Raw genomic sequence first — 13,002 nt, 5'->3', positions numbered from 1 at the left:
CCGGCTGATTTTTTAATTTATTGTAGAGATGAGGTTTCGCCAAGTTGCCCAGGCGGGTCTCAAACCCACAGGCTCAGGCAATCCACTCCCCTCGGCCTCCCAAAGCACGGGATTACAGGATGAGCCACCGAGCCCGGCCTGTGCATATATTTTTAAATGTAATTTAAATTAATCCTTCCAATGACATTTGTAAGATTGAGGCATACATGTCCGAAAGAACTCAAGCTTAAACCTGTGCTAAGACTTTTGGGACACTCTGTGTATGAAGCACACTTAGAAGAATGCCAGACACGTGGTGAGGGCTGGTGAGTGTTGGTGTAAGGCTGCGGAGAGCGATGAACTCGGAGGCTGTATGTGAAGTACTCGGCACTTGGTGCCGGGTCCAGAAGTGCTCAGCACCAGCCAGCTGGGTGACAGCTATTTGGCTCAGATGTCCGACAGGAAACTGATTGGCTCTGTGCAGAGGAATGCTACTGCACCTCCCAAGAGGGGGAAACTGAGCAAAGCGATGGGGAATCTCTGACAGAGAGGTGAAGAGGTGGGCACCTCCATGAAGATGGCATGAAGGAGGAGTTAGGCAGTGGACTGCCCCCGTTGTCCAAGGTGGCAGGCACCTGGGGCGGTGCTGCCTAGCGCCGCGTGCCTGTACTTGCCAGCTCTCAGTAAACAGTGAAAGGAGCTGGGCAGCAGGGGCCCCACACTGGGCAGGGAGGGGTATGGGGGATCCCAGCCAATCGGCTCGCCTCCCACTGCCCCATGAAAGGGCCATTCAGTTCAGGCCGTTCCTGTGGCAACAGGGAGACTCACAACCATGTGAGTGCCTGTCCCATCCCTGTCTTGCGCAGCGAGGCTCCAGCCAGGGCCCCAGCCCGCTCTCCTGCCTATGGTACATTCCGCAGCCTCCAGGGACAGCTGTGCCAGGTAATGCCTTCTCGCCTGGAAGATACTGGGACCTTCAAGAGTGAAACTGGGGGTTGGGGGGTGTGGCCCCATGCACAAGGCCCCAGTCCCAATAGGTACCCTCTTCCCAGACATGGGAACTGTTAGTCAGATGTCAGGGCTGAGGCAGCTTCCAGGGGGTGTTAGTGAAGGCATGATTCCCAGGGCTGCTGGGGGGAGGGGAGAGGTCTGGCAGGCAACTGCCGGATTGGAGCAGACAGGAGAGTGGGGATTTGGGAGCCCTTCTAGGATTCCATGGGCCAGAAGATGTGGCTCCACCTCCAGCCCCAAAGCCTCCCAAGGCTGTCTGTCCCTGTCCGCTGTACCTTGTTTGGCCCCATCACTTCTGCGTCATCAGCAGGGCCAGGGGAGGTCACGGACTTGGGGCACTGCCCGCAGAATACCAATTCCCTGGGAGCCCTAGTGTGGAGGAGGGGAGAGGGAGAGCCGTGGGGAGGAGCCATGAGCTCATACCCCGAGGGGGGGTGTATCTGATTGGCTGCCTGGTGTCCCAGAGCCCAGCTCCTGAGACCTGGAGTCTCTTGGACTTTGCATTATTGATGGAGTTCTCCAGAGCGAAATAGAGCAGGACTGGGACCCCACCCCCAACCCTGTGCCTGTCTCTCCCCCTGTGGTTTCCCCTGGACCCTGCATGAGGTCCTCCCCCAGCTACCTTTTCCTGGAAAGGAGTGAAAGTTGTGCCAGAGGTGGGAGCACAGTAGGCAAGGGCATGTACAAGAAGGATGGGGGGGGTCCCTGGGCAGGTGGGCAAAGGGTAGACAGTAAGATGGGCCAGGCCCTTCTGATGCCAGCCTGGACAGAAAGGTGCTAGAGGTTGCTGGCAGGGTCAGGGAGGGCTATTCTGGGACCTCTGTCGAAGTTGCCATCTGCTCATCTTCCACCCCTGCACCTATCCCAGGCCTTGCATGGACTAGGATTCTAGAGCTTTCTGCCAAGCCCTCAGCATTTGGAGCTTGGCACCAGCTCCTCTCTGCCCCAATGGGCTGGGCTGCTGGCTTAGGGCAGGCTGTGGGCTGCCCAAGTCAGTGTCTGCTGAACTGCTAAATGTCTGCCCACTACCCGCATATCTCACTGGGGGTGCAGGGGGAAGCCTGGCGCCTCGGGCTGAGGTCAGAGGCCGGCCAGGCTGGGAGACTGCCAGCCCTGACATTATTATAGGCCTACAAAGGGAGGAGCCGGGCTGCCAGGCAGGGCCTGGGGAGAAGATAATAACCACTGTCGTTGTAGAGTCCTTTCGCGTGTTATCTCATGTATTCCTCTCAACAACCCTATGAGGCGGGAATCATGATGATGGTGATTATACTCATTTACAAGTGAGGAAGTGGGGCTCAGAGAGGTTAACTGAATGGTGCAAAATAGCCCAGCTAGTCTGTCATAGGGCGAGTCACACTACTGTGAGAGTCCTGGACAAGTCTGCTTCAGTCCCTCTGGGGAGCCCCCAAGGGTCCCTGATGCCCGTGAGGAAAGGGGCCTGAACCCACTTGCTCCCCTCTCCAAAGCACCTTCACCACTTCAGCTCCACTGGGTGAAGCCTGCATGTTTAGGGTGATGGCGGGCCTCTGGGGGTCCCCAACTGAGCCTAACTTTGCTAAGGGGTGGTGAATCAAGGTGAAGTGGAATGAGCGCTGAATGGGATTCTGAAAGACCTGGATTCCAGTCCTGGCTCTGTAGTGTGTGACCATGGGCAAATCAGTGTCACTTGCCCATCTGTACAAGAGAAAGGCTGAAACACATGATCCTCTAGGGCCCTCAAAGTTCCACAGTCTGCAATTTCTGTGTTCCTTCACCAGACACCACCCCAGGGGCAAGGACTGTGGGGAGCAGGGGAAAGGGGAGAGCTGCCTGCAGTGCAGGATTTTGGACTCTAGAGGGCCCCCTTTGCACAAGTCAAGTATTGCCAGGAGCAATTTATGATCTCTGTTGATAGGGGAACCCCTGGGAGGCCACAGGACCCTAACCTGCCTAGAACTCCATAAAGAGGATGAAGTGTTCCCCATCGTGGGACCCAGCAACAGGTGCCCATGTCCAGGGAAGATCCCTCAGATAGTGTCCAGCCCCCTCTCTGCTGCATGCTCCCTCACCACCTCCCCCTGCCCACCAACACCCCCCATTACTTCCTCTCACGAGCCTCCTTTTCCTCATGAGACCGACCAACCAAATATCTTCAGATCATTCCAGAGTAGATAGTAGTCTATGATTCCAAAGAGATTCCTGCTTATCACATAAGTCAGACAGGAAGGAAGTGGCCTTACTCTTGGAATCTCCAGTGCTCTCAACTCAGGGCCTAAAGGCAATGGCATCCCCCAGACTCAAGAGTGTCTCCAGAAGCTGAGAGGAGGAACCTGATGGAATTTGGGCCAGAAGGCTGTGCATGGCTTGGTGTGCTGCGGAGCTCGGGCAGCCTGTGCTTGCATGTTTGAGTCTTTGAGGGAAGTACTTGGAGTGGCCAAATTGTGCCACGAGACAGATTTCCCCACGTGGCTTATAAAAGCCAGCTCCTCTCCTGTTCTCTCCTCAGGATGCGGAGGCATGGGTACGTGCAAGCCCGTGTGCATAACTGCATGCATGTATGCATCTCTGTGTGGCCAGCCTCTTTTAGAAATGGACCAGGTGGCCCTGGTTGAGATCTGAGGTTCTGGCCCAGCTGGGGCTGAGGAGCAGGCACTCAGGAGCCTGACACCCGGCAGGGCCCTTTGACAACTGATTTCCTTGTCTTTCAGCCCATGAGGCTCCCAGTCCCCACTGAGTGCCGCCCTGAAGGATGTCCCAGCTCTCCTCCACCCTGAAGCGCTACACAGAATCGGCCCGCTACACAGACGTCCCTTACGCCAAATCGGGCTATGGCACCTACACCCCCTCTTCCTATGGGGCCCACCTGGCTGCCTCCTTCCTGGAGAAAGAGAAGCTTGCCTTCAAGCCAGCCCCCCCCACCAGTTTCCTCACCCGTCCCCGTACCTATGGCCCCTCCTCCATCCTGGACTATGAGCGAGGCCGCCCCCTGCTGAGACCTGACATCATTGGGGGTGGTAAGCGGGCAGAGAGCCAGACTCGGGGCACTGAGCGGCCTTCAGGCAGTGGCCTCAGCGGAGGCAGTGGATTCCCTTATGGGGTGACCAGCAACAGCCTCAACTACCTACCTGTGAATGCCCGTGACCACGGGATGACCCTGACCCAGAAGAAGTCGGACAGCCAATCAGACCTAGCCCGGGATTTCTCCAGCCTCCGGACCTCAGATAGCTACCGGATAGACCCTGGGAACCTGGGCCGCAGCCCTATGCTGGCCCGCACGCGTAAGGAGCTCTGCACCCTGCAGGGGCTCTACCAGGCAGCTAGCCGTCCTGAGTACCTGGTCGACTACCTGGAGAACTATGGTCACAAGGGCAGTGCACTCCAGGTGCCCACCCAGGCCCCTCCCTCACGAGTCCCTGAAGTCCTCAGCCCCACCTACCGACCCAGCGGCCGCTACACACTGTGGGAGAAGGGCAAGGGCCAGACCCCTGGGCCCAGCCGCTCCAGCTCCCCAGGGCGAGACACCATGGTGAGTTTACTTTTGGGGACTGGTGATGGGCTGGGGAGGCAGCCACTGATGGAGAAGAGCCAAGTTAAGGGCAGGACTCCCAAACACAACTGATGTGGCAACTGCCCCTGCAGCCCTGGTGGAGATAAGTGAGGGTGATCATCCCAGTACATCTGATGCCCTTATGGCTCTGTGCCAAGGGGCAGGGCTTTCCCACTCTCCCTAGAAAGCCCACTCAAGACCTGTACACTTGGGGGTGGTACAGCAGTATTCTCAGGAATGCTCAGCTATCGCCACATACACTGCTATTCTCACCTGTACATCCCAGGCTGGATTCTGGGGCCCCCAGACCACTGGTGCTCCCTGTGGCAAGAGAGGCTCCCTACTCTGGTTGCATCTCTCCTGCTCAGGCTTTATGCCCTAGCCCTGAGACCTGGCTTTACATTTGGCCATAATACATCAGAGGAAGAAGGACTGTCCTCTGATTGATGCTGGCGTGCTCAGGACCAGGGTGTCTGGAGAGAAGTGCTTAAATGTCTTTGGAAAAAATAGAGAGGAAATTTTTGCCTAGGACTTGAGACAGTTCAGTACTTCTGTATTCTAACCCTTTCTTGGCTGGAATGAGAGAGGGCTCTACTGGAGACTGACCAAGGACTGGCATGACCTCGCCCACATCTAATCCCTGAACACACCTCTTTTGGGTCACTGACTACATTCTGCCTTTTCTGTAGTTACTAGTATACCCATTAGATGGCAAGCTGCCAGAGGATGAGAAAGAATCCTTCCTCACCATGTGCCTCACACTGCACAGAGCTCAGCTGACCTGCTGACTGGATGGATGGATGGATGGATAAAAGTAGATGGGTAGGTGGATGAATGAACAGATGTGTGAATGGATGGGTGGATAAACAGATGGACAGGCAAGCATATGGGCAAGAGGGTCTAGAGCCATGTCTCCTCCATCACCTATGTATACTTCCCTACTCCTAGGACATGAGCCTTTTAAAAACAACAGCTGCGTCACAGCAAGAAATGCTGCTTAGATGGCTTATCCAGACCAATGGAGCAGGAGTTCAGGACTAGGAGCATGGCATTGAGTCATAGACCTTGACACTAAAGGTCTTTTTAGGGGGGCAGGGTAGAGTCTCACTCCTTCACCAAGGCTGGAGTACAGTGGCAGATCATGGCCACTGCAGCCTCAATCTGCTAGGCTCAGGTGATCCTTCCACCTCAGCCTTTCAAGTAGCTGGAACTACAGGTGTGCCACCACATCTGGCTAATTTTTTGGTTTATTGTAGAGACAAGGTCTCCAGTTTTCCCAGGCTGGTCTCAAACTTCTGGGCTCGGGCGATCCCCTCACCTCCACCTCCCAAAGTGCTGGGATTACAGATGTGAGCTAACCATGCCCAGCCATAACTAAAGGTCTTGAGGGGACGGCTTTGATAACATGACTTAGAAAGGCTTGGCCTTACTGTGCCATCCATGAAATGCCATGGGAGATGAAAAAAAAAAAAAAAAAACAACTGATGCCTCCCAGAACATTCAGACCCTGACAAGACAGGGCTGTCTACACTGGAGAGCTAGTATAGAAAGGAGTGGGAGAATAGACATGTGTCACGACAGAGCTGGCCTGGGAGAGAAATAAGTGCTTTCAGAGGGCCGTATGCCATGCTTCACTTGGACATGCCCAGTATTGTTCAGCCTGGGGGCGGCTCTCTGTGGAGGGGCTTGAACCTAGAAGCCTCTGCGGGTCTCCCCAGCTTTGCTCAGAAGAGAAGGGTTTATGGTCAGCAGTGCTCCTCAAAGTGGGGTCTGCAGTCTGCCTGTCTGCATTGGAGTCAAAATCACCTTTGGGGCTTAAGCATTCACCCAGACCCATTGAAGAAAACTCTCTGGGGATGGTGCCTGAGAATCTCCCTTTTCACAAGCTCTTCGGATGATCTCTAAGCACACCAAAGCTTGAAAACCTCTTTGCCACAGACTAAACTTGCAGGGTAGCTGACTGGAACTACCGCTGGCATTCATAAGGCTTGCAGGGTAGCTGACTGGAACTACCGCTGGCATTCATAAAGGGTGGTCAAAGCAGGCCCTGACCAGGACGAACAGTTCTAACCAGACTCGTTCCCCTCATTAACAGTAGCAGGCAACATGAACTTGGAATATCACAGACTAAACTCCACTTATGAGAGTAGGGTCCCAATCCACTGGGCATCTGCATTCTCCCAACACAGGCATGGCCCAACCCTCCCTGGAGTCTGCTGCCATCCACCCCTTCCAAAGGGGACACCCCAGCCCCACCCCTATCTCCAAGGCCAGAGTGAGGGGAATTTTGAGAGAGGACCTCAGAGAAGTGGCAAATTTCCCTGAGGCAAACTCAGCCACTCTCATCCAAAAGCAACTCATATAACACATTTATGTAGCCAGAAATGTCCTGCAGTTAAGCTAGGATTTCATTCTGAGCTTAGGCTCCAGAAGATACTGCAAGCCACAAGAGGCCTCTCAAGCGCCAGTGGTATGAGACTTTAATTTAACCTTACACCTCTCTCCTCACCCTTTCATCCTCACTTCCTGGAGCTGCCTGCATCTTGCTGAGATGAGAACAGCCTTGCTCATGGGAACTGGACCATTTCTTTCTAAAACCGGGTCCAGTTTCTTTTCTGGTCTCCATTTGGGGATCTCATCTTCTGATTTCATTCATTTATGGTACTCAGCTTACTAGCAATGTAACCTCAGATAGATGACTTAACTTCTGAACCTGTTTCCTCCTCCATAAAATGAGAGTGATCACGGTTCCGACTTTATAGATTAACGTGAGGAATTGAAAGATGACATAGGGCAGCAGGCAGCAAACACTCTCACTGTTGTCCTGCCCATTATGCCCCTCACAAACTTATCTTTCCTCTTATAAATTTACCTTTCTTAATTTAAAAAAAAATGATGTATGTGAAAGTGGCTGGCACACCATAGGTGCTTAGTGAAGGTGCTTTGAGAGGCAAGAAACGTGTGAGCCATCATCCCTGCCTCAGTGCATTCACAATTCACTTGGGGAAATATGTTCTTTTTTTTTTTTTTTTTTTTTTTGAGTTGGAGTCTCACTCTGTCACCCAGGCTGGAGTGCAATGGCACTCTCACTCCAAGTAGCACGTGCTACCGCACCCGGCTAATTTTTGGTTTATTGTAGAGATGAGGGCTCACCAAGTTGCCTGGGGTTGGTCTCGAACCCATGGGCTCAGGCAATCCACTCGCCTCAGCCTCCCAAAGTGCTGAGGAAAATATGTTCTTAAACAGTTGCAATAGGAGGCAGCCCTGGGTGTTGGTATAAGTGTCAAAGGTGATGGGAAGGGGAGAGGTTACCTGAGGCTGGGGCAGGCTCCTTGTGACTGGTGGAGAGAACAGTTTACCTCTTTAACCTTGGACTGATGCCTCCAGAAGCATCAGCTGTGCTGTATTTCCTCATCTGTAAAGGTGATCACGCCTGCCCTGTCCACCTCACAGGGATGCTGTGAGGCTCAAAGCACATAATGAATGTGGAGAAATCTGAAAGCAGTAAAATGCTTTGGAAGAGGTCATTGAAGCTTAAGGGGGGAAGGAGATGATGAAAAAGGGGGATTTGGCAGCTGACTAGATTGGGGAGGAGCCTCCTGTGGGAGGAACAGAGATGAGAAAGTGCATCCTGTGGCTCAGGGGGCTTGCAGGGTAGCTGACTGGAACTACCGCTGGCATTCATAAAGGGTGGTCAAAGCAGGCCCTGACCAGGACGAACAGTTCTAACCGGACTCGTTCCCCTCATTAACAGTAGCAGGCAACATGAACTTGGAATATCACAGACTCAGCTGAGCATGAGTAAAGAACTGGCCGGGACAGGGAGGGGGAGACCACATGAATTCTGAATTACCCCTTCCCCATGCTTGTGTAAGCACCAACAGAATGCCTTGTGGGGGGGGGGGTGCAGCTAGGTACTTAGATAATGAGGGCTTGCCCAGAAGCTCCACCTTCTGCTTAAAATGCAGACAGTCAAGAGGGGAAAAACCATGAAGGTGGGAAAAAAGCTTTTACTACCCCCAGTGGAGACTCCAAGCCAGCCCAGGTGTCTCAGCCCTGCAGAGAGCCAGGAGCCCAAGTACCCAACCCTGTCATCTCCCCCCTTCACCCCACCTCTCCTGTTCCCGAGGCCTATGGAAGGACAAGCTGTTCCCACTGAGCCCTGCCAGCGCTGCTTTAACCCCTACAATCCTTCCTAATCCTCCTCCGCTCCACCCCTCCAGCTGCTCCCTGCCTAGCCCTGGCATACTGCCCGCTGGCCTCGGCCCAGCCCTCACGTTGCCCTGCCCAGGCCACCATCTCCTCTCCCCAAGAAGAGCCAGGGCTTGGCCCAGGGCCCTCCAGAGCACGGTCAGCAGGCTGGGCACCTGCAACTGAGATGGAGAACCAGGGACCAAGGCTCAGAGTCTGGCCCAGCCTTTTCTCCTCACCCAGTCTCTTCCACACCCTTGCCCTCTGCTCCAGGGCCTGTTCTAGTAGCAAAGGGTCTGAGAACCTGAGTACCTGGGTCCTGTTTGTCACTGGGGCTGCTGACTCATCTTCCAAAGCTTTGGGTTCCAGCTGTTCAGCGACAGGGAGATTATATAAGCTGAGGTCATGTGCTTTTTCTCTTGGGTGGGACTTTGGACTTGAATACTACCCTGCAGGGAGCAGAGGTTACTGCAGAAAGAACAAGTCGAGGATGCAAGGGTTACCCTAGAGCTCCTGGGTGAGAAGTGTGACCTTCCTCTCGTGTCTCTTGCCTCTTCACTCTGTTTACTCAGCCATGCTGGACTGCATCCCTGCTGTCCTGTTTGTCCAGCTTGGCAGCCTAAGACCCTGGGGTCTGTCCTCAGCCGTTCCCACCCCAGGCTCACTCAGCCACTCTGAAGCAGTTGAACTTCCCAAGGTCATGAATCTGTGTTGACAGATGAAAAGGTCACTCAGAGATTTTAAGCCAGAGGGTTCCCATGGCCAGGAACAGTTCTAGCTGCTGAGAAGGAAAGGGCAGTCCATTTGTGGTTTATGATTAGCATCGGCAAGACACTACGTCTCCATTCCTTGAAGACCAGCTGTGGGCTGTGACCTGGCTGGTAACCTAGGTACTGCCTTCCCCAGGCTCAATTTCTCAATCGGTGTCCCGCACTATCCTCCCTGCCTCCTCTGCCACCCCCACTCCAGGATGTCTTCATGAGTTAATGTGGTGCTGGGATGGGGCTCAGCAATGCAGAAGTTAATCCAAGCCTGGCAAAATGTTCCTTGCCCCTGGGGGAGCCGCTCCACTGACCACCGGCTTTAGAAATGAACATCATGTTCAGAGCCCAGAGCTGCACACGTGGCCCCTTGTACCCTCTCACCTCAATGGATATATAAAACCAGGACCCCAGACAAGGGTATATGCAAGAGAGGGAAGAGGTGTAAGCAAAACAGGGAAGTGTGTGGGCCTCTGGAATCCAGCTGGTTCAGGCCAGACTGCCTGGGGCTCTAAGGAGTACGGGACTTTTGGCCTCTTAGGGTCCAAGTCATGCAGGGAAACAGAGCTTCCTACAGAGAGTGGGGAGGATGAGCTGACCCTCCCTCCCCAAGGTGCACTGTGGGCTGAAAGCCCAACCCCCTAGCAGGGACTGGAGCCCCTACCCTTTCATCCATCAGTAAATCAGGCCACTGGTCTATCCAGTGGTAATAGCAGACACGTGCTGGGAACCAGGACTTAAGACAGTTGCCTGAGCCCAGGCAGTGTCACCAGACCCTGAGCCAAGCTGCCCACTCAGATCCAAGAGAAGCAGGATATTCTCAGTCCTGCCCTCACAGAGCTAGCCCTGACTTTAAATTATTTCACTCCATCTCATGCCAGGAAAGATTTAAGGCGAAAACGATTTATCCTACAGGGGAGGCAAGCCAAGCCCAGGCTCTGAGAAGTGGCAGTCTCCGGCAGCAGGAATGAGCCCTGCTCAGATTAGTTCAGTGTATTTGAGACACAGTGTGTCACAGAGCCAGAGCCAGATCTAGGCCCCAGAGGACCTTAGCCTTTATATACCCATCCCACTCCAAGAAATGGCACTGAGGGGAAAGGGTCTCCTAGGGACCTGGCTAGTTGAGAAATGAGCTGCAGTTCTTTGTTGGCTGTGTCCCACAGCAGTCAGACCTGCTTGACCAGGTGGGACCCTGTGTGAATTATTTCTCCTCCCCTCAGTCTTCTCAAAGGGCTCCCATGCCAGCGCTTCCCCCATCTGGCCCTCCCTGCTCCCAGCAACTCCTGTATCCTAGGAAAGAGGGAGGGCAAGCTGGCCAAAGGCCAAGATGTCCTGGAGTGGTGCTCACATCACTGGGTCTAAGTCATGGGAGACAGGCCAAATGCTACAGTGGGTGAGAACCTCTTGGGCAGGTCCCCTCCACCCAGCAACTTGCTTGTTCAACATGCAAAACCAGACGCATACCCCACCCTCTGAGGCTCTGTGGAATTTCCAAGACTTCCAGCAGAGTCTGGTCTGGCCCTCTTTAGAGAGGAGATCAACACCATTTATTAAGAACTCACTGAGAGAACCCACAGCCCTGCCCTTGAGGAGGTTTTAGCATGCTGGCACGCCAAGCAAGCCGCACACAATCTAAGACCATTTACAGAAGTTTTAGAGATACTTATAAAACAAAGATAAACATATTAAGATAAATTAATCCTTGCAATCTAAATGCTAGTACACAGAGGATATGCAGTAATGGGGTATTTACAGCTGGGTGGAGTTAATTAGGGAAGACTTTGTGGAAGATGCAAATTTTGAGCAGAATGTACAAGTAGGTAGTTGGCAGAGAGTAGGAAGGACATCCCAGAATTTCCTAGTAGTTGTTAAAAGTATGGGTTTTGCTGTGTAAGACAAAGCTTCACATTGTCATTTATTAACTTTGTGATCTTGGCAACTAATTTGACCTTTCTGGGCTTCAGGTCCTTCACCTATAAAACAGAGGTAATTGTTACTACATCATAGTGTTATTATGGAAATTAACTGGGATAATATATATAAAGCCCTTAACCCAGTGCCTGGCATCTAATAAGTATTTAATGAGTGGCAGTTTTTTGTTTTCTTTTGAGCAGAGGATAAGAGCAGGTCAGTTGGTAGCAAGGGTCAGAGAAGAGTAAGGGTGGCGGTGATGGAAGGAGCCTTTAGACAGAGAGCCTTACAGACAGACTACCTGAGGCTTTGTGGCTAGATGCAAGAGGTAGGTGCTCAAGTTGCTTCCGGGAAGAGCTATGTGATCAGATGCAAACATCGTCACAGGCAATACAGGACTGGTTAAAAAGGGTGTGACTGGAAAGAAGAAAGCTTGGAGAAAAAGGCTATTGCAGTTTGTCAGGGTCCAGGTTCCATCAGAGTCTGGCTGAGACAGTGACTGTAGAGCCCGTCCCTCCTAAAACGCCCACCCTCACTGATCACCAAGCACAATGCCCTGCGCCTCCTGCCCCCGCCTCCTCCTCCCACCACACTGCTGGTACATGGAGAGGGGCAACAGTCCCCATTCCCCTCTCACTGGCACGAAATTGCTGCTCTGTGGGTGGCCTAGGGTACAGCCCATACCTGTGTCCTGGATACATTCCCCATGTGGCTGTGGTCATGTGTGCAGTGCGTGTGTACATGTGGGGTGGGCACACCAGAAGGAACAGAAGGAGCCCACAGATGAGTAACGGCATACACTGCTGCCTCTCAGAGTATTTTTAAATGCTAAAAATACTGGCTAAAAATAGCCAGCAAGCTCCAAACAAGATACTTTCTCTAGGCAGATTCGTGTGCTTCTCTGTTAGGTGGAGGGGCAGAGCATCAGAAATAAAACTCAAAGACCCCTAATCTTCAAGCATTACTGTGCTTAGGGTCAGAGTAGAACAGTCCCCACACCAGCTGAGCATTTCCCCACCATTGTGTTACTTTCTCCCTATTTCCTTACTATTGTTTACTTTCTCCCTACCTCCCCAAAGCAAATCAAGTTTGAGATTCTGTGAGCGATGGAGCTGGGTATTGCTTAGAAGAAGCCAGAAAGTGTTCTTTCCTGGAGCCAAAAGGGACAGTGACCTATTGTACCTTGTAAACTATGAGCACTGCCTCTCTTGATAATGGGTCAAACAGGACTGAAGGGAGGAGGGGAACTCCGTCTTGGGGCCCTGGAGGTCTGTCTTCTAGCTGGACGCATGGACCTCCGCGGATTGTGGATGTTGTGGTCCAGGAGGACCTGCAGCACATTCCCCCCCATCCACCCCCCAATGCTATGCAAAAGTGCGCAGTTGCGCATTTTGCCCTGATGAGTACACAGAGCTTTCATCAGGTTCCCAAAATGATTTGCAGACCCCCAAAGTTAGGAATTGAATGCTGCCTTGGGGGAAGCTCACTCAGCTTGGCCTCAGGGAGGTGCCCTCTGCGGGCCCCAAAGATCGTTTCTCCTGAGTCCCAACCCCGAGATCAGCCCAGGCCTCCGGGATCCAGCCCTGCCTCCCCCGCGAGCCGTCCTGGGCGGGGGTCAGC

The 13,002-nt window shown here is 53.1% G+C and overlaps 1 protein-coding gene across 1 annotated transcript in view; it reads left to right on the top strand.

Moving 5' to 3' along the window:
- USP2 (ubiquitin specific peptidase 2) overlaps positions 1-13,002 on the top strand; it is a 26,504-nt gene that overhangs the window by 4,630 nt on the left and 8,872 nt on the right. The window contains exon 2 of the mRNA XM_008068262.2: positions 3,681-4,498. Coding sequence (XP_008066453.1) covers positions 3,722-4,498 — 777 coding nt within the window. The 5' untranslated portion in view covers positions 3,681-3,721. The remainder of the gene's footprint in view (positions 1-3,680; positions 4,499-13,002) is intronic.

This window comes from Carlito syrichta, unplaced genomic scaffold (assembly GCF_000164805.1).
Source record: "Carlito syrichta isolate Samal-C Ts95f unplaced genomic scaffold, Tarsius_syrichta-2.0.1 Scaffold309899, whole genome shotgun sequence".
Taxonomy (NCBI): domain Eukaryota; kingdom Metazoa; phylum Chordata; class Mammalia; order Primates; family Tarsiidae; genus Carlito; species Carlito syrichta.
The sequence above is the reverse complement of the archived record's forward strand: the minus strand, read 5'-3'. Positions and strand labels throughout refer to the sequence as shown.